Raw genomic sequence first — 25,494 nt, 5'->3', positions numbered from 1 at the left:
GTGACCTCCATGCTCCTCCCACAGAACCCACTGGTGCCACCGACCTCCCCCAGCGCCACAGGTAGGTGACTTCTCTCTCCAGCTCCCTCTAGGAAGTCAAGCTATTTGGCCTCAAAGTTAGGACCTGGCAGTCGCAGAGAGGAGCCGCCGTGAGGGACCCTGGAGCTGCCATGGACAGCCTCTGCTCTCCTCCAGAGCAGGGCATGGCACCTCCTCGTCGGTCCAGTGTGTTGACCTGGAACAATTTACTTTCCCTCTCTGTGCCTCAGTTTCCTCACCTGCCCAGCACGAAGAATAACACTGCCTAAGGTTGTCGTGGAGGGTCCGTGAACGTGGACGTAAGAACACCTGGCGCAGGGACCACGGGGGATTTAGTGGACAAATATTGAGTGGGCGCGTGCTCTGTGCTGGGCAGAGGGCAGACGACGTTAGTGAGGTGTGTCCGTCCCTCACCAAGGTCACTGTGTATGGAGAGAGACTGGAAATGAACGTGCAATTACAATCGCAAAGAATTGTCACCGAGAACCGTGTTGTTTGCCACTTACTACGTGCCAGGCTGTGTCCTGTTGTGTCTTTCACTGTTAACTTTTCCCTTTGAATAAATATGAAAGCACATGAAGTTGCAACAAAAATAGTACAGAGTGCCTTGGACCCTTCCACCAGCTTCTGCCGGGGGTTAACATCTTGCGGGACTCTAGTACAGTGTCACGACCAGGACATGAATTGACAGTGTTAAACCCACAGACCGCAGACTTCTGATGTCGCTAGTTTGACATGAGCTCACTGGGCGGTGTGTGTGTGTGTGCGCGCGTGTGCGTGTATGCGCGCGCGCGCGGTTCTATGCCATTTTATGACACATGCAGATTTGCGCCACCACCACTGCAATCCACACACAGAACTGTCCCATCCCCACAAGCCCTCCCTCGTGCTGCTCTTTCATAGTCACATCTGCCCGGCCAGCCCCTGGCCTTCACTCATCTGTTCTCCATCTTTATAATGCTGTTGTTTTGAGAAGGTCGTATCAACAGAATCAGAAAACGTGTGACCTGTGGGGCGCGGCTCTCAGCATAATGCCTCTGCCATGTGCTACCTCCTCTGAGAAAGTCTTGTGACCTTCATAATTTCCCTACCAGGATGATTCTCCCCATTTTACGGTTGAAGAAATGGAGGTTCAGTCATGTTGAGTGACATGCCCAGGGTCACATGGCTGGGGAAGGAAAACAGGGGATCTGACCCCAAACATGACTCACGGATGAGGCCACAACCACGGTACCCGAGCTCTGCACTGCGGCGTCTTTCTGGGAGTAGCGGGTGGGGTTGGGGAGGGGTAGAGACGTTGAGAAGTGACTTCCTTGAAGGACTGACATTTGCTTCCCATTAAGAAAAAGGTCTCTTCCACGTTGGATGGGACTGAATGCAGTTGTTTCCTTTCTTATCCCCCAATCGGTGAAATTGCTCCAATCCTGTTACTTTGAACTTGTAAACTAGCATCAATCAGGACCACTCCAGAGCCTCACCAGGGTCCAAGATCTCAGACCCTGGACACCTACCTGGCCCATATGCTGACTTGAGGGCCCCAGAACCTGCATCTTGACCCCCCGCTGCATTTTTAAGTGCCTTTTGATTGTGGCAAAGTATGCATAACCTAGACTTGGCCATTTGAACCATTTTTCCGTGGACAATTCAGTGGCATCAAATGCATTCACAATACTGCGCAACCATCACCGTGTTCATTTCCAAGACTTCTTTTCATCATCTCAAACAGAAACTCTGTCCCCATTAAACACTGCCTCCCCATGACCCTCAGCTCCAGCCCCTGTGAACTTCTATTCTTCCTTCCATCTCGATGAATTTGCCTGTGCTCGGCACGTCATGTAAGGGGAACCGTATCATAGGTGTCTTTCTGGGTTGCGTTTATTTCACTGAGCGTAAGGTTTGCAAGGTTCATCCACGTTGTACCATGTGTCAGAAGTTCATTTGTTTTTAGGGCTGAATCTTCTTCCTGGGAACTATTGCACAGAAACACCCAAATTACTTCTACCAATTTCCCCCGGCCCTGAAAATTAACACGGAGAACCTTTCAACACATTTCTTCTCCAGACTGGGGGGGCTCTGAGGAAAGGCCATTGTTACTGGAATAAGCAAGGGCAGGCTGGGAGTGGGGTCTCAGGGAAAGACGCCCTCAGGAGGTACCAGGGAATCCCCAAATGGATGGGAGGGTCTCAGCAGTAACTGAATTCAGGATGTGGTGGAGTCTCAGACCGGGTGCTAGTTCTCTGGCCGTGGGGTGAGGGGCTGGTGCTGCATGACAGGGAGAGAGGACGGCTCACCGTGTTCCTGGGACACCAGCCCCACGGGAGAGAGGGAAGGCTAGTGCGCCTTCCCGACGGACTGGTGGTGGGAAAAACTCAGCCTGGAGGAGACAGCCGTGTGCCCGGGGTAACCAGAAGGAATTACGTCTCCTTCAGCCAAAGCAGACAGCCCCTCGTCCTGGGCTCACTTTATCCAAATGGGAGCAAGAAGGAGGAAACAATTGAAGACGCTTCCAGATGTGAGATGTGTGGTGGCAGAGACTGTGCCTGGGAGATTCTGAAAGGCCTCACTGAAGTGACCTAGGCTGTGACCAGAAGGACAAGACTGAGCCACGCCTGCGTAGGTCCGGGAACAGGGAGTCGGGGGAAAGGCGCTGTTGGTGCTGAGACTCTGGGGCAGAAGTGAGCGTGAGCAGAGGAGGTCAGAAAGCTGCCCAGGCGGCTGGAGGGAGCCTGAGAAGCAACAGGAGCTGCGGCAGGGGCGGCGGTTAATGGGGCCAGACCGGGGAACCCGGTAGTCTGCGTTCATTTGGGTTTCTCTCTCACAACACTGCTCCCAAAAGTTGCACCTCTGAAGTACGAATATTGAACTTCTCCCGGTTTCCGTGGTCTAGGCATTGGGCACGGCTTAGCTGGGAGCCTCTGCCTCCAGGTCTCCGTGAAGCAGGACCTTCAGTCTCAACTGAGGCTAGACTAGGGGAGGATTTGCTCCCAAGTCACTCACACGGGTGGTGTCAGGAGTCATTGGGACTGAGAGTCTGAGTCTCCATGTGACTGTTGGCTGGGCGCTCCCTCAGATCTCGCCTCCCTTGGCCTCTACATAGGGCAACTGAAATCATCGCCACTTGCTATCTCATTTCCAGAAATGTGACAGAGAGAGAGCGCAAGAGATGGAAACAGAGGGGGAGATAAAGGGAGGGAACTCAGGAAAGCAAGCAAGAGGGAAGTGACAGAGTTTTTGTAATTAAAACTTGGATGTGACATTCCATCAGCTGGGCTGTATTCTATTGCTCAGAAACCAGTTACTCAGGATGTAGTGGTTCCACAAGGATGTGCACAGCAGGAGGGAGGGAGCGCTGGGAGCCTTGGTGGAGGCTGCCCACCACATAGGCCGACAATGAGGCGCTTGGGTCTGGTTCTAAGGCCAACAGGAGACTGGGAAAGGTTGAATGCTAGTGAATGACAATATCTGAATTTCCTCGAACTTCCAACCCTTGAAGGTGCAGACCTGACAAGGAGCCCCCAAGGGGCAGGGACTTTTCCCAAATCACACGGCTGGAATCCAGGCCTGTTTGGAGAGGTATTCCCGACTGCATCCACCCCTTCTTGTAATTCTTCCACCTCTAAGTTCGGGGACCAGACCCAGGCGGCACCACCTCCCAGATATGGGAGGCGTTATCACATGTCCACCCGAAGACGTCCCTGGGAATGTGTTTCTAGCGCCATCCCATCGTGCAGGTTGGGAGACTGGGGAGGCCCTGAGAGGCACAGTGGCTTTTCCAGGACACAGAACTGCTAGGAAAAAGGAGATCCGAACTGGGCGCTCTCTCTTCAAAGCTGGGGCGCTGGTTCCGATCCCAAGGAGCTGTGGGGAGGGCTGTGATGGAACTTTCTGTACAGCTCGGGAGATGACACGGGCAAGGAGGGTGAGCGGTCAACAGCCCCGAGGGGGCTTTGGGTGGGTCTGATGGAGGGAAGGGCCCCCCATCCTGGAACCTTGGAGACATGACCTCACTTCCTTGGCGACCGACCCCAACAGAGCTTAGAACTCTGGTCACCAGGCAGCCATTTTGTACACATAGCCCATTTGACCAGAGACACTCGACACAGGAGGATGTGTTCGTGTATCCCCTCTTTGCGAGGCTCTGGCGCACAGAGAGCCAACAATGACAGTCTTCTCCAGCGCTGTCGACACTGGCTGAGACCGCACCTCCAAGACCTCAGGCCATTCGGAAGAAGGAACCCTCAGGTAACACAAGGCAGCCCAGGGCGGGCCACTCCGGGTCAGGCCACAAGTGTGATCCCACCCTCCCATGCGGGCAGCCCCACACCCCTTGACCCTTATTGTGTGTGTGTGTTGGCGGGCATGGAGTGACGGAAGGCAGGGATGAGCGTGGAGCTACCCTGGACGGGAGCAGACGGTTAGGGCTTGGAAGCCTGGCGGTATGTCGTGTTCATATCCCAGGTGGTGGCTGGCAGGATGGAAGGTGAGTGCTGGGAGCCAAGCCGCCCTACCCGTAGGTGAATCCCAAGCCCGTGAGGTGTCATCTCATTCCCTCCCTGTCTGGAGGTCTATGCGGATGCCCCTCTGTCTGTGCTCGGTGTGCGGGAGAGTTTTCCCCCTGTGGGCAAGTGCAGGCAGGCCCCTGCTACCTGCCGCCGCGGCCACCGGACGCTGTCTTTGCAGAGCTCCACCCAGGAGATGGTCCAGGAGCTGGCGCATGGGTCCTACGGCTCCATCTCCCTGGACAGGGGGCAAGTGCAGCAGACCACCGACCTTGCCCGGGGCTGGACTGAGGGGAGAGTGAGTGACACCCGGGGCCCTGAGATCACCGGGGTGTGTCCACAATCCAGAGTCAAATCTGGAGCCCTCCCCTGGACCCGCCCAGGGCTTTCCCACTGGAGTGTCCCAAGGGCCCAGTCCCAAAGGAATCTGGACTTCCACGCCTCCTCACCAGCTACCTAGGAGGGTGGGAAGTCGCTCTTTCCTAACCCTAGGCGGAGTAGACAAAACACTGATGTTTGCGCTTCACACTCGGCCAGGGGCATCTTTGAAATCTGCCATTTTCTGAATCTGAAACCTCTGTAACGAGGGTCTCAAACCTCCCTTTCGTGTAAAAGAAAGAAAAACCAGCGTCCTTTCTTGTAGTCAGCCAGATCCTCACAGCGTCTGTCTGCCCGTGCACTGTCTCCCGACTGGGGAGGGCTGAGGTTCCCACCAGACATTTCCCTTCATGTCAGGAGCACATGAAGCCTCAGGTGGGGGAGCGGGGGAGTCCTGCAGCCCTGGCTTAGGGCGGTTCTCAGTTCCGACCCACAGGACCCTGAGCAGCCACTTGGCAGCCCGAAGCTTCCGTCCTCTCATCTCTAGAATGGGGATGTTTGTGTTGGATTCGCTGGTCAGTGCTCTTAATGCACGCTTTGGTGCGGGGCGGTCTGTCCTTGCCAAGCCAGCCAAGTGTCCTGAGGAACTCATCGTATAATCCTCCCCCCGCCCAAACTCAAATTGGACTTTTCAAGCCTGGAAACCGGTTGGCTGTGGGCAATCCTGTCCCTCCTCTGCACACATCCCTGAGGGGCTCACAGTTCCTGGGGGACCTCCAGACCTTGACTTCCTGGAGGTTCACGCTGGTGCTGGTGACTCTGTGTCCTTCCTCATCTCACCCAGCGCGGAGAGTCACTCGGGCAGCGGAATGAGGCCTGCAGGATGCGGGCCCTCCAGGCAGGCCTGCTGGAGAGGCTGCCGCCGTCCATAGGACCAGCCTTGGCGCCTCGAAACATGGCCAACGTCACCACCATCGTGTTTGACTGCGCGGCTGTCCTCACCTCCCACGGGGTCCTGGACCACCTACTTGCTACGTGAGTGCCCAGCCCCTCCTCAGCACAGTGGTGACTCTGCCCACTGCCAGCTGTGTGTCTTGGAAACGGCCCTCCATCTCTCTGAGCTTCGATTGCTCCTCTGCAAAGTGGAGTGGGAGAGGATAAACTTCATCGGGTTCTGGTGGGCACGAATGGGATGAGCCACGGCAGGTGCTTCCCTGGGGCCTGGCTCTACAGAAGGGGCTGAGAGACGTGCCGTGGTTGTTCCTGGTTATTCTTTCCCTCTCCCCGATGAAGAGCAGTCTGCTCCCCCATCGCTGGGATGGGGCCTTTCTGAGTTTGCAAAGGCACACGGAAAGCACTCTGGCAGGGAGTGTGGGATTCCATGCAGCTGGTCGTGGGGCGGGTCCTTGGAGTAGCCAAGGAGGGGTCTCCGGGGCCGCAGAGGGGCCCCAGGCCCACTCAGCTACCGGGGATGCTTCTGGTTGGAGTTCATTCGAGAACACTGTATATTAAGCACCTGTGACATGCGGGAGCTTTAGAGACACTTGGCACAACGCAGTGAATGAAGCAGACACAGCCCCTGGACCCCCGCAGCAGCCTGAGACTCAGATAGTCACACACCATATCATCCACAGATCCTGTCCCCCGCCTGTCCCAGGGGATGCCCTCCTATGCTCCTTTACGACTGGAGGCCTCTTCCCACGTTCTCATGCATGATGGACCCCAGCGCCAACTAAAGACCTGAGTGTTCTTTGAGTGCCAGACGAGGGCCTCCTGTCTCCACAGAACAGGGCTGGGGGAGAACAAGAGGACAGAGGACTGTGGCTGGGGCGGGCCCGGCACAACTCTGATCTCACTCATCTTTTGATTCCTCTGGGAGGGCTGAGGTCTGATGGCTTCTACTGCAAGGGGATAGGAGTGAAAGAGAGCTGTGGGTGGGGTCCCAGAGCCCCTGGGAACCAGAGGGGAGGCTGGCTTGAGCTGTTCCCTGGCGACCCATCCCCACCACAGTCCCGTCTCCCTCCGCTTCCCCTTCTCCATATCCACCCCTTCTGACCACCACCAGCAGGCCCAGAAGAGAAGGGGTGTTAGCGAGCCGCTCACACATCGGCCTCAGTCCTCAGTCCACTTGCACAAGGGCGTGGAGGGCTGGGCTGGACTGTGTCCAGCCTCTTTGCGAGAAGAGTGGCAGTGGGAAGAAGAGACTCACACAAACCCCGTGTTCCACCTGCTGGATGAGCAGGCCTGCCACTGCCAGGATGGCCACACAGGAGTCAGCGCCGGGGTGGGACTCCCCCCTGGTGGAAAGGGGCAGGCACAGGGCCCAGACCCAAAGCAGGGTGCCTTGGGAGGACAGTGTGGAAGCGACGGCCAGGCCTCTGGCTCTGTGGCCCAACTGCTTCCGCCCAGTACCGCGTCTTCTATGGTGGGAACCTGGCTGGACCCAATGCAGGATTTCTGGGAGCCCACGCCCTTTCCCTCTTTCAGGATGCGGCTGGCCTCTCTGCGTGTCATCTGGCCTGGGTCGCACCTGGGAGGCCCTGCCTACCTTCCCCAGGTCCAGCTGCAACATCTGGGGCCCAGGAGGGCAGAGCTGGAAGGTGAGGGCACAGCAGTCTGGGAAGACTGTCTGCGGTGGGGTTCACGGGCTGGGGTTCCCTTCAAGACAGCGGAGTCTCTCCTGTCTTGTAAAGTCGGGTACGTAGGTGAAACTTTCTCTTTCTCCCGCTGCAGCGCCAGTTCCAGAGCTCCTGCCGGCTCTAGAGCCAGAGCAAGGGCCAGCTCCGGGGCCAGAGGCAGCTCCAGCTGTAGTTCCACCGTCCGCGCCGGAGCTGGAGGCGGCCTCACCACCAGCAGCCTCACCTCCAGCAGCCTCACCTCCATCGGCCTCTCCAGGGCCGGAGCGAGCGCCATCAGCTTCAGCCCCAGTGCCAGCTTCTGAGCTGGAGCAAGATGCGCCATTGACTTTTGGACGATCTCTGCCTCCAGCTGCCGAAGTCACCGCAGAAGCGAGCGCCGAGCTGAGAGAGGAGAGGCCTAAGCTGCTGGACTTCCCTCCGAAGCTGGTGGCCGAGCAGCTGACCCGGATGGATGCGGTGAGCAGCGGGGCTCTTGGGCTAGGTGGGGCCCGCCTTGGTGGGCCATCAGCTGCCCCAGACCTCCTGTTCCCTCAGCCGCAATCCAACGATGTGGGTGCAAGTCACAGCTCCCCCACTCACCCACCGGGTGACCTGGGCCACCTTCTGGCCCCCAAGTCCTTGCTGTCCCCACATGGACAGTAGAGAGCACACCAAGGGCGGGCACCTGCTGGGCAGAGTGGCTGTGCGGATGGATGAGGTCGAACAGAGAGGAAGCGGGGCAGAGAACAGCCCTCTGGTGGGGGAGGGAAGCTCACTGGAGTGCTGCCAAGTCCTGGGTCACTCACCCATCGGCCCAGGAGGCCTCAACAGCCTCCGTACTTATTAGACACCTAGTGCGTCCTTACCTACATGGAAGACAGGCAAACAAAGCCCATGGTTGTTGCTGCCTCGGGGGAACGTGCAGCTGAAAGGGGAGTGGGACCAGGGGGTGATGAGAACGGGTGGAAGATGCCCCTTGAGATGGGCAGGTGTGAGCCGTGTTCTGGTGCTTGGGGGAAGCAAGACTGGGCTGCGAGCCAATGGGACTTCTCTTCCCCGCCCCTATTGGGTCCTCGGTCATCCTGCGCTGGGCGGCCTCAGCGGACACAGACAAAACCCAGAGACTCCCAGAAGCTTCAGGCCACCTCCTCAGGTTCCTGAGCTGCAGCTGACCAGTGCCTCCTGCCTGGGGCTGCGGGGGCCTGCAGACTCTGAGCTCGGGTGTGGCAGGGTCAGGTGACAGTCCCCATCCTCCCCAGGAGCTGTTCAAGAAGGTGGAGCCCCGCCACTGCCTGGGTTTTGTGTGGTGCCAGCGGCCCAATGGGAGCAAGGAGTACCTGGCTCCCACGGTTCGGGCCACTATCAACCAGTTTCTTCACGTGTCCGGCTGCGTCATCACGACGTGCCTTGGGGACCTCAGCATGACGGCCCAGGACAGGGCCAGAGTCGTCGAGCTGTGGATTCAGGTGGCCAAGGTCAGTAGCGGCAGGGCCCAGGGAGCCCCTCCCTGGAGTCAGGGGGACTGCCCCTTCTCCTCTCGCAGCTTTCAGCCTTGAAGTCGGTGGTCTGGGCCTCGGCAAAGTCCTAGGCCCCTTGCTGCCAAGGGCCTGCTGACCTTGAGTGCTGGTCCCAGTGGTGGGAAGCTCCCTTCCCGCCCTGGGTTGAGCTAAAATCTTCCTGCCCGCGAGCGTTACTCATCAGCTCCCAGGTGTGCCCTCCCTCGCTTCCCTGGGCATCTGCCTCATCCAGGACAGCAGAAGCCCACGAGGGGACACAAGCCAGAGGAAGCAGGGCTCCAGCCCGCCGTCGCAGCTCATTCCCTTCCCTTCCTCAGGAGTGCCGAGTCCTTGGAAATTATGCGTCCCTGCGTGCCATCGTGTCTGCTCTGCAGAGCCCCTCCATCAGCCGTCTGCAAAAGACATGGGGACGAGTTGCCAGGTGGGTAGGCCGTGCTCCATCCAAGCACCACCAGGGCGGACCAGACATCCCCCGTGCGACTGCCATGGACCCCTCATTCAGCTAGGACCATCTGGGAGGCAGCGGACCCTAGGGATGGGGACTGGCCTCCTTGCTCGGGTCTCTGAGACTCTCTGAGACCCTAGGCAGTGGCTCCCCCCTTGTCACATCCTGGATTGAGCCACACTGGAGATTTCCAAGGGTGTACTTCGCAGCAACGGAGCCCTCATCGGCAACCAACGCTGTTAGAAACAATGTGCTCAGTCGGAGTGGGAATGGAGGCCCCAGGTGACCGCAGGAGAGCCTCCACCCGAGTCCCACGGTGACCTCAGAGCTCCGAAGAACCCGGGGAAAACCCTCGTCCAGGCCCCAGGCCCTTTGAACCTTCCGGGTTCTCAGCCAAAGGCATTTCGCCTTCAACCGCCCCGGGTTTTCTTTCCTCCTTTCCTCTCCCCTCAGGAAGAGCTCTCGAAAGTTGAAGAGGTTCATCAAAGACCAGTGGGTGAGCAGGAGGCAGCTGGTGAAGGTAAGACGGAGGCTGCACATCTGGAAGGAGGGGGAGCGAGAGGGGAGGGGACCCGGCAGGATGAGCTTTGGTTCTCCTGTCACGTGAAGTTGGTCAGGAAAAGATGGACAGGAAGAGGGATGTGCTAGCTCCATGGGCAGGTGGGGGCAGTTTGGGACAGGAGGCCAGGGGCATGGGATAGAATGGTGCGGGCTGGACTGTTCCAGGAGGCTGAGGACCTGGCAGAAGGTGCCGGTGTCTGGCTTCCATGCTGCTCCATCAGCTGCCCTGCATCTTCCTCCTGGCCACTGGCTGGAGCGAGTGGGCGGGCTTCCTTTCTTCCGAAGTCAGCCCAGTCTGTGCTCAGGAAGCCAGGGCCCCACTGCTCCTTCTGTCTTCACTGTGCCTCGCAAGAAGGGCACCCTGCCTGCCTGAGGGATGGGCACTGCCGGATCCCACGGGCCGGGGGCACTCAGGGGCTTCCCAGCCTTGGGACGGACACTGGACCTGGGACAGATCTGTGTCCCCTCGGTGACTCCCCACTCTGGCCCCTAAAGTGGGCGCTGCAGACAGTCCCAGTGGGATGCTCACCCAGGTCCTTGTTGGCGATGACATGTGCCCCGGAGGGCAAGGGCAAGTGCCCAGGGAACTGATGGCTTCTTCAGGGATCCTTCCCGCCCAGACGTCAGAAGTTTCCTCGTAAAACAGAAAGGAAATGCCACCCCGCAGTGCCCTGGTCGCCCCCTCCCCTGCTAGTCAGACGTGGCATTCGGGGTCCCCATCCTGAGCGGATGAAGAAAGAATTCTGTGCAGGGGAACTCCCTGAGGGGATCCTAGGGAGCTGAGGGCTTTAGCAAGGCCTTGGCCTCGGCCTGGGATCAGAGACTCCTGGGCGTTGGGGCTGGCAGAAGCCACTTGACCAGGCCTCCTGAGACACCTCATCTCCCTCCATCCGTGGCTCGGCCCAGCTGGGGGCCCGAACACAGCCTGAGAGTCCCGAGGACAGCACTGTGGTCAGCGGCTGGGCAGAGGGTGGTGTGAAGGCAGAGGAGACAGGGGCCTGTGGCTGGGAGGGGGAGCAGCCTCTCCTCTGGGGCCCCCTGAGCAAGTCCCTGCCCCTGTGTGGGCCTTGGTCTCCTCATCTGGGAGCCAGAGGGAGATGAGCCGTGGTGCAGGCCTCACAGTGGGTGCCGAGGCTCAAGGGTGGGGAGGAATGTGGGGAGCTTGGACCTGGCTCCAGAGGCAGGCTTGAGCGGAGAGCAGTGATGACGGTCAGATGACGCTTGGGCCTCAGGAGACTGTGGGAGGCAGACAGAGTTCGTCAAACCTTCCAGACGAGGTAACAGGTTCAGGGAGGCCTGGGCGGGCCCAAGGTCACACAGGAGTGAGTGTTGGAGCTGGGATGGCTCTGGAATCAGAGCACCCTGGAGGCGGGAGCCGCAGGGGCACCAGGTGACTGGGGCCACATGTCCAGGGTCCCCGATCTGGGAGGGGTCTGGGAGGACACTTGGAGGGGAGCGTCGGCTCACTGGCCCTGTCAACACCCTGGCAGGAGGCGACCTCTATGTTGACCAGCCTGGAGACGGGCCCCACAGGTGCCCAGAAGGTAAGGGTGCCTGTGGAGGAGGGGCCCAGGAGTCGCAGGAGAGGGGACTCCCCTTCCTAGCCGGAGGTCTCTACCAGCAGAGAGGGAGCCTTTCTCCTCCAGCCCTGCTCCTGGTGCCACAGACCTGAAATGCCTGCATTGGAAGTGACCAGGAGGAGGCCTGGAACGGATGGGCGCACAACGGATTTGGGACAGGGAGGGGCGGGGACCACGTACCCTGGGTTTTGCCAGAGCCGGCTGCTGGGAGGTGCCTGGAGGAGTTTGGGGTTCCTGGAGGAGAGAAGAGGAGGAAATTGGGGGGAGGCCGCCTAGGTGGGTAGCTTGGGCTGGGCAGGAGGCTGGGGTGAGGAGTGGAGGAGAGGTCTTTGACGGCTCCTGAGAGCGGGATCTCATCACCGTCTCCACCCCGCTGGCACAGGGGCTCATCCCCTTCCTTGGCACATTCCTCAATTACCTACTGCTGCTGGACACCAACATGGAGGATTACCTGGAGGTGAGTGAGCCTGGAGGTGGAGCTGGGGATCAGGATTCGGAGATTTGGGAGGAGAGACTTGCACTGAGGCTTGAGCTCACAACCCTTGGCAGAGTCCTCTCGTGAGGGCCTCACAGCCACCCCGGGAGCTGGGTGTCATGGCCATCTTAGTGATGAGTGAATATAGGATCCAGGTGAGCCGCCAGTCCAGGCTGCCTGACTGCGGAGCTGCTGGAGGGTGTGTCTGAGCTGGACTCAGCCTCTCCCTCAGGCCCCGCCCCTGCAGGGAGTGAAGCCAGGCCCCTCCAAGGCAGGAAGCACACGAGTGGCTGAGCATCCCTTCCTGCCTGAGGCCTCAGTCTGTCTGTCTGTCAGAGAGGGCTGTCTTAGAATGTCCCTGAGCCATAGCCCCGTGGCCTCCTTGCTCTGGAGCTCAGAGTCTTGCCCGGGACCCATTCCCGTTTCTGGTAGCGCCTGCTCCCTGGTCGACCCTGCTGGTAGTGCAACCTGAGAAAGGGTGGAGACGGGGGCTAGCTATGGGCTAAGGGGGCTGTTGCTCATGGGCTTTGGCTCTCTGCCTTCCAGGGAAATGAGATCAATTTTGAGAAAAGGAGTGAGGTGAGCAGCTGTGGCCTCCCCGTGCGGAGGGTGGGGCTGTGGCAATCAGAGACTCCTCCGGGGAAGACCTTCTCTGGCCCGATGCCTTGGGCCTTGCTTTCCTTGGGAGAGTTCGGCACCCAGAGCTGGGAAAGCCGTCCCATTGGTGCGTGGGGGAAGGGGCTGGCACCAAGGACACCTTCCTGCAGGAGGAGCTATTTCAAGCCAACTGTGAGAACGAGCAAGTCCTGCACGGAATTGGAGGGAAGGAGGGTTCCCATGTGGGCCAAGACCCCAGACCAGCTCCTTGACCCTCTTCTCACCTGTCTGAGTCCCCAGCACGGTCCCCCACCCAGGCCCCGTCTGCATCATGTCCTTTCTCCCAGGAATTCAAAGTCACCGAGCAGATCTTCCTGCTCCAGGAGGCAGTCCATCTTTACCACATTGAGGCTGAGGAGCGATTTGGGGCCTGGTTCGAGGCCATGGAGCCCCTCAGCGAGGATGAGAGGTGAGGCGGGGCAGGAGTTGGTGAGGGCAAGGCGGACTCTCTCTGATGGCCAGCTCCAGGGAGCCCGTGCCCGTGGCTTCCGGGTCAGTCCCGGGGCTTGTCGCATGGTCACCCGTGGGGCCCTGGGACTCCAACTGCTGGCCCTCTCTGGGAGGGTCACCTGAGGTGTGGCTCCCGGTAGCTGAAAAGTCCCCTCTGTCCTTTAGCTACAGCCTGTCCTGCCACCTGGAGCCCCCACAGGAGAGGGCCGGCAAGATGCGCCGGTTTTTCCTGCCCAAGAAGAACCGCGCGTCTCTCAGCTCAGGGCTCGGTGAGTGTCCAGACAGGCAGGGACTGAAGCCAGGGGCTCCGGAAAGCTTCGGGCTAAGCACGGGCCTAGGGAGATGGACAGCCGGCACGGGGATCCCAGCTCCACTGCTGACCAGGCCTGTGAGGGACAATTCCCTTGACCTTTGTGGGACTCAGCTTCCTCTTCTGTGAAATGGGTGAAGCGAAATGCCAGCTCCCATGTCAGGGACAATGGGGTAGTGTTGACTGAACACTCAGGACAAGGTTTGGAGCAGAATGCAGTGGGGCTGAGGTGTTGGGCTGGGATACTGGTGTGACCCCCCCAATCATCAGTGTCTTCTCTTCAGTCACCAGACCCCTGACGCAGAACCCAGCAACAGTGGCAGATCCCGGTCCTTCCAACAGCTCGAGTGCAGCCTGCTCTTCAGCGGCGGGGACGCGGCTGGGAAACACGCGGGGCCCCAGGCCGGCTCCTCCCATGCTGATGGGGAGAAGAACATTCTAAGCCTTTTCCTGGGAGCCCTGGAGCCCAAGAGGGAGGGGACGACCCCACCCCACAGGCCTGGCAGCTCCACCCCAGCGCCTGTTTACCACTTGGGAAGGGGCCGTATTTCTTTCGTGTTAGTAGTTAGTGCTAGTTTTGAATTTGATGTTAAAATCCTGTTTCTGTTCCAGCCTGCGAGTCACGGTCTGGTTCTTTCCCCTCCTGTGCTCGTGTCAAGGAGACACAGACTCTCGCGTTCCTCCTGGAATGAAGAAATCTTGCAGGGTCTCGGCTTATTGTATGTGAGAGAAGGGAGAAGGGCCAGGCCCCTCCCTGGATACTGAGGGACACCTCCGCGCCCCCCCTTACTCAGAGGACGGCTTCATTTCAGTGTGGTTCACGTGGGCCAGGAGCAGAGACAGCACCCAGAGCTCCTGGCATTTAGAGGGTGGAGGTACTTTCACAGGCAGAGCCACAACCACTGGAATGCGGGTGTCTTTAAAATGGCACGGGCCAGCACCACGACCTGCCCCAGGACAGTGGCTGCTCTTCCACCCCTTTGGAGGAGAGGCCACGTGTTCGGCTTCTCTTGTGGAGGTTCCTCTTCACCAGATGTTAGGAACTTGTCGTTTTCTAATGAGGCTCTGGACAGCAGCAGCTCTAAGTGCAGAGAACGATGTAAAAGCTCAAAACGTGCATGTGGAGGGTCAAGGCCGGAGAAGGTCATGTGCAGATGGACTAAGGGCAGGCAGGACCCTCCCTCCCCCGGCCCCTCTGGGGGCTCCATGTTCACCCTTCACCTGGATTGGAATCCTCTGGGATCCTGGTCCACGGCTCTGAATTCCTTTCCCTGCAAGTTTGGTATCCAGGGGGACAGATCTGTGATGCAGCTTTGAAGGCTACATCTGGGCATCCTTCCCGACGCATCACTGCTCCTTGTCCACCAGGATTTCCTGCCTCCGTGCACTTCCTTCTGCAATTCTTGGAAGGGCAGAAATTCCCTCGAATGCCTCGGCCTCTCTGTCCCGTACCTCGTGGCCACTCCTCCCTGGCAGGGTCTGACGGATCACGGGTGGAGTCTGCTTTGCAAACATTAGATACCCTAATCCTGGCCAAAGAATGACCTATACTCTCCCTCGCTGCCCAGGGTGACATCTGGGCCCCTGTGGTTCTGAGGTGTGTGGTCTCAGGCAATCACCTGTTCACACACTCAGGCATGTTGTTTCTGACTCATCCTAACGGGGCAGGAGGACCTGAGCCTATAAACCATGCAGCCCCTCGGAGGGCTGTGTTCTCTTGCCCAGCCTTATGCTCCGTTTATGGTGTGGGTGTGAACCTTTCCCGTTGGAAGCTTTCAGAGATGAGTCGTGAGAGGAGGGTGGTTGAGGGGTCCAGCAGGGAACGCAAGCAAACGGATGACGGGTAAACACAGCCTGACAAAATTAAAACACTTAAATGGTTCCAGTCTGGTGGTGAGCAGACACTGCTCCGAGCTCACTCCAAGAACCCACCCGGTGACCAGGAGCTAGAGGGTTACCACCTGGCATTTTGAACGCCCCCCCCCCCCACCCCACCCCGGGAAAGACCCTGTAAGACTAGGACCACAGGAAGTGCTTGGCCCTTCTGAGTTCTCCCCTCCTTTCTGATGGCTGCAAGTGTCACCCAGACACACAGCAGCGTGAACCCTGCCAGGGAGGCCTCCTCAGTACGGCCAGCAGCTGAGGAGAAATGCTGGTTCCCAGCAGCCCAGGCCCTTCTTGGTATGGCACAGCCATCCAGGAAGGTGACTTTCTAAATGGAAGCCGGAGCCGGCTGTACCTTCCCGCCACAGAGAAAGAGAAGTGCCAAGTCCCAAGGCTAGTCCAGGCCCAGGAGGAAGACACCGTGTCCAAGGGGTTTCCCTCACAGGGCCGTGAGGCTCCTGAGAGCCGACCCTTTGGTTGCAGCGCTTTGTTTGTCATGAGCCTACCAGACGGCAGAGGACAATAACTCGCTGCCTCTTTGGGCTTCCAATGGCCAAAAATGAACTGATCGCCAGCAAAAAGAGGCCCACATGTGCAGCACCTGTATCTCATCAGTCTTTATGTTACTTTGATATAAATTTTAGAGAGAGAGCTATATATATATGTTCACTCACACACAAATATATCATGCACTCTAACTTATTCCAAACAGAATCAAGAAATAATACTCATACTCCTCAAATGCACGGTTTTGCAGCTGGTTCCCTCTCGGTAGCTGGTATTTATAAGCACCTTCTTCCAGGACCCATTTCATCTTCCCTTCGCCCTCCACAAACCCCGCGGCTGGTCATGGTGCTCTGCCTGGTTAGGGGACCATAACCTGCCTTCCTGAAGGGTCTGGGTCATGGCAGTCCTACCTGGATTGGATTCTGCTCATTCCCTGGGGACTTCAAGCCCAGGACGTGCTAGCCCACAAAACGCGGTCAGGAATCTCCTGAAGTCCACACGTGGGCTTCCTCCTCTCCAGGCTGAGGAGCAGAGGGAAGCCCGAGTCCCAGAGGAACACGAGGGCTCCAGACAGTGTCTGCTTTGCATGTCAAGATGGAGAAAACTCAGGGGAAACTCTGAGGGTGAAGCAAGGCAGTCCGTTGTCATCATTCTCTGCACTGAATCCACCCAGACGGTTCCAGCAGAGGCTCCACAACAAGCAGCCCCAAGCACCCAGGCGGGAGGCCGGCTGCGCTGTCCTGCCTGGGCTTGCCCAGTACATGCATGGTCTACATATTTTGCAAATGACCACAGCTGAAGATGCCCAAGGGCTAAGATTCACCCTGAGCTAACATCCATTGCCAATCTTCCTCGGTTTTTTTTTTTTTTTTCGCTTGAGGAAGACTAGCCTTGGGCTAAGATCTGTGCCCATCTTCCTCTATTTAACACGTGGGATGTCTGCCACAGCATGGCCCGATAAGCGGTGTGAATGTCCACAACCGTGACCCGAACGTGCCAATGCCGGGCCTCCAAAGTGGAGTGGGCCAGTTTAAGCCCTGCGCCACCCTAGGTTATTTTAACACATCACTCTCAGAAACTGATAAATCTGTCACGTGAAGGTAAGCAATTCTAAAGAGGATTTCCATAATACTGCAAGCTCCATCCCTCCAATAGACAATCAAGTCCTAACAAGCAGCGGTTTATTGTCACGTTGCTGATGCCGGAAAAGGTCTCTGTTGACAGCACGATCCCTCAAAGGCCTTGTCCATTTCTGTGAATCCAATTTCCAGCACATAGAGATCTAAAGATTGAGGCAAATGTGGTCTTTCCTCCTTGCAACTCTGAATTAACATGCAATAAAGAGCAGAAAAATGGAGACCTGGAAGCAGACCTCTTATTTGAGAACAGAGATATACCAGCGCTTTTGAAATGATCTTTGGAGTCTACCGGAGTATTGCACAGAAGGAATGATCCATTCCGACTAGGTAGGTTTTACTGTGTCGCTGTGAGGGCGACAACGGAATCATCCCGCGAATCGGTAACTCTCTGTGACTTTCAAGCGCAGATAAATAATATACTTCGGAAAGGAAAATGCGAGAGCACCGTGAAACGGAAAGCCCTCCTTGCTCTACTCAGCTGAAATCCAGTCTCTCCTCCACAAGAAATCCCTGTCTATGCTTCCTATGTCCCACAGAGGAGTTTAATAAAAGAAAAGGATTGGTATGTCTTGAAGTTGCAAGAGCTCAAGCAAGAAAACGTGGGACCCTTCAAGGAGACGTCAGTGAAGTGCCGGGCTCCATCTCAGGGGCACCAGCGTCTCCTCTCTTTCCTGGTGCTGTCAGCACATCCTTCTTGGGCGCTCACTTTCTCTGCCTGGCTGCTGAGCCTGTCCACAATCGCTCTCTCCCGCCCTCTTCCCCGTCCCCTCCTGTTTGCTCAGATCTTCCACAGTCACCAGCAATTGTTGGCCGTGGAGCTATGGGATGCCCAGACCAGTTCCCAGAATCATCTCTGCCAAATCTGAGGAAGGGCAGGGGTGTGTATGGGACTGGACGGGGCACCCCATGCGAGCGCACCCCGCAGGAATTCACCTCTGCTGCAAGGTGCAATTTTGCAAGGCTACGGCAAGTTCCAAAGGGCTTGCCACTTCTCTCCTGCCAGCAGACCTGTTGGGGCTGGTGCCACGTGCTCTCCCAGCGACCCCTCACTGCTGGGTGGGATGGCATTCTAGTAACTGGCCTTCTGAATATGTAACTGCGCATCCTCAAAGAGATGGGAATTCTTAATCCGGGCTTTGGTTTGGGTTGATTCCCACGATCACGCAGCTTCCTCTGCGAAGACTTGACCATAATCACTTCTTTTCCTCTCATCCTGTAAAAGTAATCATGAAACTGGACCCAAATGAGAAATGAAGCATGGCTTCTTAGGACAATTATCTCAGTTTCCCTATACTTCCACCCTTCCTCTCTCCCTCTGGAGCTCTTCTGACCTGTGTCCCAGGACATCGTCAAGCAGATTTGGGTCAAGGACAGAAAGCTCAAGGTCAAAACTCAGGACTGCTCCAGATCAGTTTTCCTCCCCCGTCTCGTAACACCCCCTCCTTGTTTCAGTGTGATTTTATTCTCTTTTATTGCTCTTGCCATTCTCACCTGTGCAAGTCCTGGCACTCTCTCTGAGGACACGTGATCCCCCAGCTTACTATAGATCCCAATTCCCATCCTTTCTGTGTTTTCTGACTATTCCTTTGGTTAACCCATTGGCCAGTTGTTGCTCTTAGCCTCTTTAGGGTCTAAATCAATTGTGACATTATCAACTACCCCACTCTTAGCGACTCACTCCCAGGTCCTGACATTTACATAACCCAAACGATCATGTTCACAACTAAATAAGTTAGAGTCCAGCCCCATGGCTAAGTGGTTAAAGTTGCGTGTGTTCTGCTTCAGGGGCCTGAGGTTTGCGGGTTCAGATCCCAGGTGCAGACCTACTCCACTCATCGGCCACGCTGTGGAGGCATCCCACGGACAAAGGAGAGGAAGACTGGCACAGATGTTAGCTCAGGGTAATCTTCCTCCTAAATAAAGAAATAAACCCTTCAGAAAATGTATTCATCCACCACAAATTCCTGATTTCCAATATGTCTTCAAACATTCATACAGAAGATACCTGTTCCTTCAGATCGGAAGTGATGCCAGATCACCATGTCCTCACTTTAATTTCCTCGTGGACCTGTCAGTCCTACATTCCACGGACTGTGATCTCAATAATTTCCTTGAAATAATCAAAAATTCCTTACCACTCGTCTTATTTGTGTTGTAAAACTGGAAACCCGGGAGATCCTGATTATCTGCTTTGCCATTCTACTGCTAGTCTTATGATAACTGCTGAAGAAAAAGCACACAACACGATATTTTGTCATCACCATAAAGACAAAATCATCTGCATCAACTGGGAAGCATCCATAATGCCTGGACATTTTTTTTTCTTTTTTCATCTCTCGGGTCAATAGCAAAAACACCAAGGCACTCAGTTAACAAATGGGCAAAGGAGTAGAATAGCCATTTTTCCAAAGAAGACACACAAATGGCCAACAGCCACATGAAAAGGTGCTCAGCATCACTAATCTTTAGGGAAATGCAAATCAAAACCACAAGGAGATATCACTTGACACCGGTTAGGGCGGCTATTATCAAAAAAAGTAGAGGTGACAAATGTTGGTGAGGTTGTGGAGGAAAAGGAAGCCTTGCAACTGTTGATGGGAACGTAAACTAATACTGTAATGATGGAAAATAGTCTGGAGGTTCCTCTAAAAATTAAACCTAGCGTATAATGTAGCAATCTCACGGTATTGTGTTTTGTACTTCAAATTTCTAACAGAGTATATATTCTGTTAAGTGTTCTTAAAGCAAAATAATGATAATAGTAAAGGGGGTGGGAGAAAACTTTGGTAGATGATGGATATGTTTATGGCCTCGATGGTGGTGATGGTCTCATGGGTGGACACTTATGTTCAAATTCATCAAGTTGCATACGGAAAAGTATGACATCATTACCGATTCTTCTGCACCTTAAAACACAACATGTCCTCATCCAGAAAATGAATATTGACTACGTCTGGGGACAGACGTTAGTTAGACTTATCGTGGTGGTTATTTCACGATACATGCAAATCATTATATTGTACAAATGAAACTAATATAAAGTATATGTCAATTATACCTCAATTAACAAGCGCACACATCATACAAGACTATTTGAACATTGTAAACGAGTTCAGTGAATCCCTGAAACTATGCCATCCCCAAATGTCACAGGAAGCAAGGAGGATGAAGTAAGATGGAAAGTTGTTGTGCAAAGCTGCATGCAAATTAAAATCCTTTAAGTTGCGTTCAGCTGCTGTCACTGCAAACCAAGACAAGCATGGACAGTCCTTGGTGAGTCAGCTTCCGGTCAGCTCTTCCCCAAGGCCCGGCAGTCATGCGCCCCTCCCCTAGTGGGTCACTCTGCTCTGTCCTCCAAAGTGGCCAGCAGGAAACCCTGGTAAGATTCTGGAGGACAGCCGCTTTCTATCCTAGATACTCACGTTTTAACAGACACTCGAGATGAAATGTCAAGACTTAAAAGCATAAGTGTCTATTTGTGTAGTGTAGGGTATAAGGGAAACCATAGGAGGTCTTTTCAGCATCTCTCAACTCATAATGCAAACATAGCCCTGTCTTCAGAAGGACCGTCCTTGGTCTTTGGTGCAGAGTAGGGCATGTCGCAGGTGGCACGAAGGACAGGTTGTAGCAGCACTATCCTCACTCCAACAGAACTATCTCACTGGACATGACCCCGTGGGTCTCCAAAATAAGTTACTGAACATAAAGAAAAAAACCTTTCTTGAGAGGGGCAATTTTACCGATCAAGGGAAAACTTCTGAATTTTCGCATCTTATAACAAATAAATGATATGTCCTATTCTATCCTAATGAGGTAGCATGGGTACTTCCATAATAAATACTTTTCATTTTCAGTTCAAACATGCTCAGCTGCTTTCAAAAACCAAAAAACCAAAACAGAAACCCAGGCATGTAAAATTAAGTGTTTTAACTTGATAAAGTACTAACACAGCAGTGGCTTCTAAGGGAAGAGCTTTCAAACGAAATGATCATTTTTGGTAATGACCGTAGAAGATGGTGCTATCGCTGTGAAAGGATGGAACCAATCCAGAACGAGCCAGCTTTTGGTTAAGGACAACGGAATTGAATCAGATGCCAGAAATACTCACTTGGAAATCAAAGTCCCATCATCATCCCTGGAAGCATTTCTGGAACTTTCCCTTTGGACACAAATTTTTGTCTTCCAAAGGAGCAGACATAATACAGAGCAAATAGCAGACAGAGGAAGATGAGTCCCAGTTTGCCAGGCACCAAAAGGGAATTAGTGGCCCTGAGTCACATCTCTAGGAGCCCCACTGGGTGAGGGCTTTCACCAGGACCACACATGTCCACTCAGCAAGGGGAGTCCTCAGGGATGTTCACCTTACTCCCCAGCCCATCGAAACTGAAACAAGACAACCCAGAGAGAGAGAGAGAGAGAGAGAGAGCACATGTTAAATTCAATGAGTTGGGGGGCCAGCCCCACAGCCACGTGGTGGAGTTCCCGTGCCCCGCTTCAGCAGCCCAGGGTTCGGATCCTGGACAGGGACATGGCACGGCTCATCAGGCCATGCTGAGAGGGCATCCCACATGGCACAACCAGAAGGTCCTACAACTAGGATACACAACTATGAACTGGGGAGGGGAGGTTGGGGAGAAGAAGAAGGGGAAGAAGAAGAAAAAGATTGGCAACAGATGTTGGTTCAGGCGCCAATCTGGAAAAGAAACAAAAAAAATCAAATGAATTGCTCACGTAGGGCACGCAAAGCGTCTAACTGTGAGGTGAAACAATGGAAAAACAAACTTTCTGGCCTCCTGGCAGGAACCTTGTTCTTTAATGAGCACAGGCCTCGTGCTTCACTGTCTCATCCCCTGGGATGATGCTGTTTGGTGCGACAGAGGATGAACTTTCCCTGCAGAGGTCAACATGCATTTGTTTTTATAAAATCAGGATTCTGCTCTCTACTTTCATATCTCAGTTGTCAAATATCCACTGTGATTATAATCATTTTACTATTATTTGAGACAATTTCAAAGGTTACACAATATGCAATCAAAAGAATGTCCTAATTTGTTCCACAGTGGCCTGAAGGGAAAGTCACCAGACAACAGGCGGGGAGGGAAGGCTTACTTCAGCAGCAGTTTGAACAAAGGGATCTCGGAGGACCTGACGTTTTGAACTGAAACGGAGTATAGAGTAGGAATACGTGTGTGGATCCTGGGGTGGAGATGAAGGGTGACTGCTCAGTGTGCTGGCAGCAGCAGTGCTTGTTCTGTCAGGTGGTTCTGAGAGTTTGCGTTAAACATCACTCCCTGGATGTCAACTGTAGTCATCAGACGAGATCGGAGACCGAGAGGTGAAGGGGTGTCTAGTTGGCGAGGGGGAGTTAACAGCTTCCGTTGGAAATATGTTTGCTTAAGGTGCCTATAACATACACCTGGAGCATTATAGCTCAGAAATAAGATCTGGACGTGGTTTTTAGACATCGCCATCATAGAGATAACAGTGGAAGGCATTGAAGCAATAGAAGAAATGCACAAGAGTACTGAGACAACGTAGGGTCAATGGAGAGAATAGGGCTCACATTGAGTCCTGAGCTTTCGCAATAGTGCTGTGTGAGAAGGACCCTGTGAAGGACACCAGGGAGTGTGAGCTGGTTCACAGGCAGTCAGGAGCCTGAGATGTCGAGAAACGGAGGACAGGGAATCATTCCAAAAGAAAATCGTGGCCCGGTTCTGCGTTTGTTCCAAGTAATAGAAAGATGCAGAAACACTCTTTGGATTTAATTATGGGGAGATAGCTGTGATATTATCAAGATTGATTAATACACAGACCATTGTCTGAAGTGTGGGGGAGTGAGGAGCTGGTAATTCCATGAACACTGATCTTTCAGCTTCATTGTGAAGGGGAAGGAAGACGTGGGGCGAGAACTAGAGAGAAATGGGTTCAGGAGAGGCTGTTGTTTCAACAATGAAGAGATTGAATGAGTGAAAGGAATTCGATGGGGGAGGGGAGGGGAGATTGCTAGCAGAGAACATGACGTTTGGAATCAATAATAAAACTTCTCTAGAGAGGAGGAAGAAGGGAGACAATTAGGCTAAACCAAGGATCAAGATGAATTTTCAATGGAATCAGGAGAGGAGTCATTGATGGTTAAGAATGGTGGGATATTTGTAGACTTTGCGGCAGTGAGCTCAAGTATTTCTTGTAATGATCTAACTCATCAACATAGCAGGAGATGACCCCCTTGGTGGAAAGTGAGGGGAAAGGCAAGAAGTTTTTAGATTGGAAAGGCTCGGTGAAGGTCTGAACTGTTTCTGAAGCCCGGAAGGACGCACCAACTATCACGGCGCCGTAGGATGTAAAGGGAAGGAAAAGGAGGACATGTCGCTTCTCTCCTGTCAGGATGTGTGTCTGCTGGCACAGCCTGAGCCAGCAGCTGGGATGGCTGCTTTGTGTCCTGAGAAAACAGGGTCCGAGGTGGAAACCTACACCGAGGACCGGGCCGGGCAGTTCTACGGGAGATGTGCAGTGACATGTGGAGAGCCCGCGCTGCTCAAATCACAGCCTAATGTGCTAATGACATCTGAATCCCCCAATACACAAACACGCACTGTGGTAATGTCTGGTAACACCAGCTAAATTGACAGGAAAAATGTCACAGCTCAGTGTCATAAGATGGACACTGAGCATCCTGGCTGCTAGAGTATTTCGGGTCTTCGTTGTTGTCAATCTGGATGTTTCAGACATGCATCTCTCTTCTCACCACTGAGACTGTGCCTGTCGCCTCCTACTCAACCTCTGAGGCCCCACTGTGATGCCGTCGTCTTCCCTGACGCTTCCTCCTTGGCTGGTTCACCGTGTGCTCTCTGTGCTCCTGACGGTTTGCCCCTCTTTAGAGCTCTTTGCACGTGGACCCAGAGTTATTTCTTTACCCTGCATCTTTCTGGCTGGTTTGTGAGCAGGGTCTGTCTCTTATTCATCTTTGCAGCTCTGTTCTTCCACACAAGAATGCCAGCAGAAGTTGAGGGACATACCCTAAAGGGAAGACTTAGTGATTGTATTATTGGCGGTACTTTGATGTTTTGTTTTGATTTTGGTGAGGGTGCTAGAGGGTGGACTGCCAATCAGTGACAGTCCCAATCGCTCAGTGCTCAGCTTATTATTTTGACTTGAATTTTACTAATGAGTTTGTGTCATTTACTCAGTATACAACATGCTTGATTGGGCTAAATGAGGAGAATTCCATAACTCAGGACCTGCAGGGAGGCTGATGCATGCACAGCAATCTGCAGTACTGTCCCCAAAGTGGGATTACACAAGTCTGGGCAAAGTCCTCGGAGGACCAGGAGAGGGGGCCCAAGGAGGATGTGGTTGAAAACCAGAACAGTGATGACATCGCTTCACATTTTGCTCCCTTGACACCCTCAGACCTCAGGGCTTTGCTGTCTATGATCATTCTCAGAGTGCTGGGAAGCCCGTTATGTATCGCACTACTGCCGTCCCCACTACTGTAGATTTTGGTAGAGTGTTTACCTTGGCTTTGATTGTGTCTCTACAGAGCCAGCCACCTGGTGGTCTGCTCATGTCGGGTCACACTTGATATTTAGCCTTTTGTGGTCAGAGACAGCGCTGTCCTGTGTATTCATTCCTCTGGGGCCTAGAACACAGCAGGTGTCCAATCACTAGGTGGAAGGCATCCATCCTCATAGAGCCTTCAACTCTGTGCTTTGTAATTATCGACTTTAACAGAAAGATTTGAAAGTACAGTGCTTCGCAGTAATTTTCTGATATTGTCAAGAAAGACTGTCCCATCAAGAATATGAAGCGTATCTTTATGAAGTGTCTTTACTTGAATGGGGATTAAGTTGGCTGCCCTGGAGACATTTTCCTGTCATTTCTGTTCGTCTACTTGCTAGTTGCATTGTATCTTTGATAAGTACTTTCTCAAGATATTGAGCAGTGTTTGCTAAATCTTGACTTCTGTTTCTTTTATAGATAGTCACTGATGATTTTCTCCCATTCCTATCGGTCCAAAACTCTTTCATAAAGAACAGATTTGAGTATCTTCTTATTCACTGTGGAGGCTTTTGTGGTCATGATGTATATCTCATAGACTAGACCTCAGGGATATGATGCTTTTGATTAAAGATGAGTATTTATTATATTATTATGGTGTATGTAGGAGGAGAAAAATTGAGAAGGAGTGATGGTTTTCAGTTTCTCAGGTATGTGTGTATATATATATATATAAACATATATATTGAAAATTTTGGGGGCCGGCCCAGTGGCGCAGTGGTTAAGTTTGCACGTTCTGCTTCTCGGCAGCCTGGGGTTTGCTGGTTTGGATCCCAGGTGCGGACATGGTACCGCTTGGCAAAAGCCATGCTGTGGTAGGCATCCCACGTATAAAGTAGAGGACGATAGGCACGGATGTTAGCTCAGAGCCAGTCTTCCTCAGCAAAAAGAGGAGGATTGGCAGTAGTTAGCTCAGGGCTAATCTTCCTCAAAAAAAA

The 25,494-nt window shown here is 54.1% G+C and overlaps 1 protein-coding gene across 2 annotated transcripts in view; it reads left to right on the top strand.

Annotated features, from left to right (window-relative positions):
• The window catches only part of LOC138922324 (ral guanine nucleotide dissociation stimulator-like), a 378,765-nt gene that overhangs the window by 113,423 nt on the left and 239,848 nt on the right, over positions 1 to 25,494 (top strand). Inside the window, exons 1-11 of one of the 2 annotated variants that reach the window (XM_070259069.1) lie at positions 4,097 to 4,281; positions 5,701 to 7,951; positions 8,734 to 8,949; positions 9,309 to 9,412; positions 9,890 to 9,956; positions 11,488 to 11,541; positions 11,960 to 12,034; positions 12,599 to 12,631; positions 12,997 to 13,118; positions 13,325 to 13,428; positions 13,754 to 14,080. The exons of the other annotated variant lie outside the window; for it this stretch is intronic. Of the exons in view, the coding sequence (XP_070115170.1) occupies positions 7,943 to 7,951; positions 8,734 to 8,949; positions 9,309 to 9,412; positions 9,890 to 9,956; positions 11,488 to 11,541; positions 11,960 to 12,034; positions 12,599 to 12,631; positions 12,997 to 13,118; positions 13,325 to 13,428; positions 13,754 to 13,911 (942 nt within the window). The 5' untranslated portion in view covers positions 4,097 to 4,281; positions 5,701 to 7,942 and the 3' untranslated portion in view covers positions 13,912 to 14,080. Of the gene's footprint in view, positions 1 to 4,096; positions 4,282 to 5,700; positions 7,952 to 8,733; positions 8,950 to 9,308; positions 9,413 to 9,889; positions 9,957 to 11,487; positions 11,542 to 11,959; positions 12,035 to 12,598; positions 12,632 to 12,996; positions 13,119 to 13,324; positions 13,429 to 13,753; positions 14,081 to 25,494 lie in introns of those variants that run through there. 2 annotated transcript variants of the gene reach the window in all.

The sequence above is a fragment of the Equus caballus genome, unplaced genomic scaffold (genome assembly GCF_041296265.1).
Source record: "Equus caballus isolate H_3958 breed thoroughbred unplaced genomic scaffold, TB-T2T haplotype2-0000768, whole genome shotgun sequence".
Lineage (NCBI taxonomy): Eukaryota > Metazoa > Chordata > Mammalia > Perissodactyla > Equidae > Equus > Equus caballus.
Note: the sequence above shows the minus strand (reverse complement) of the source record. Positions and strands in the feature narration are given on the sequence as shown.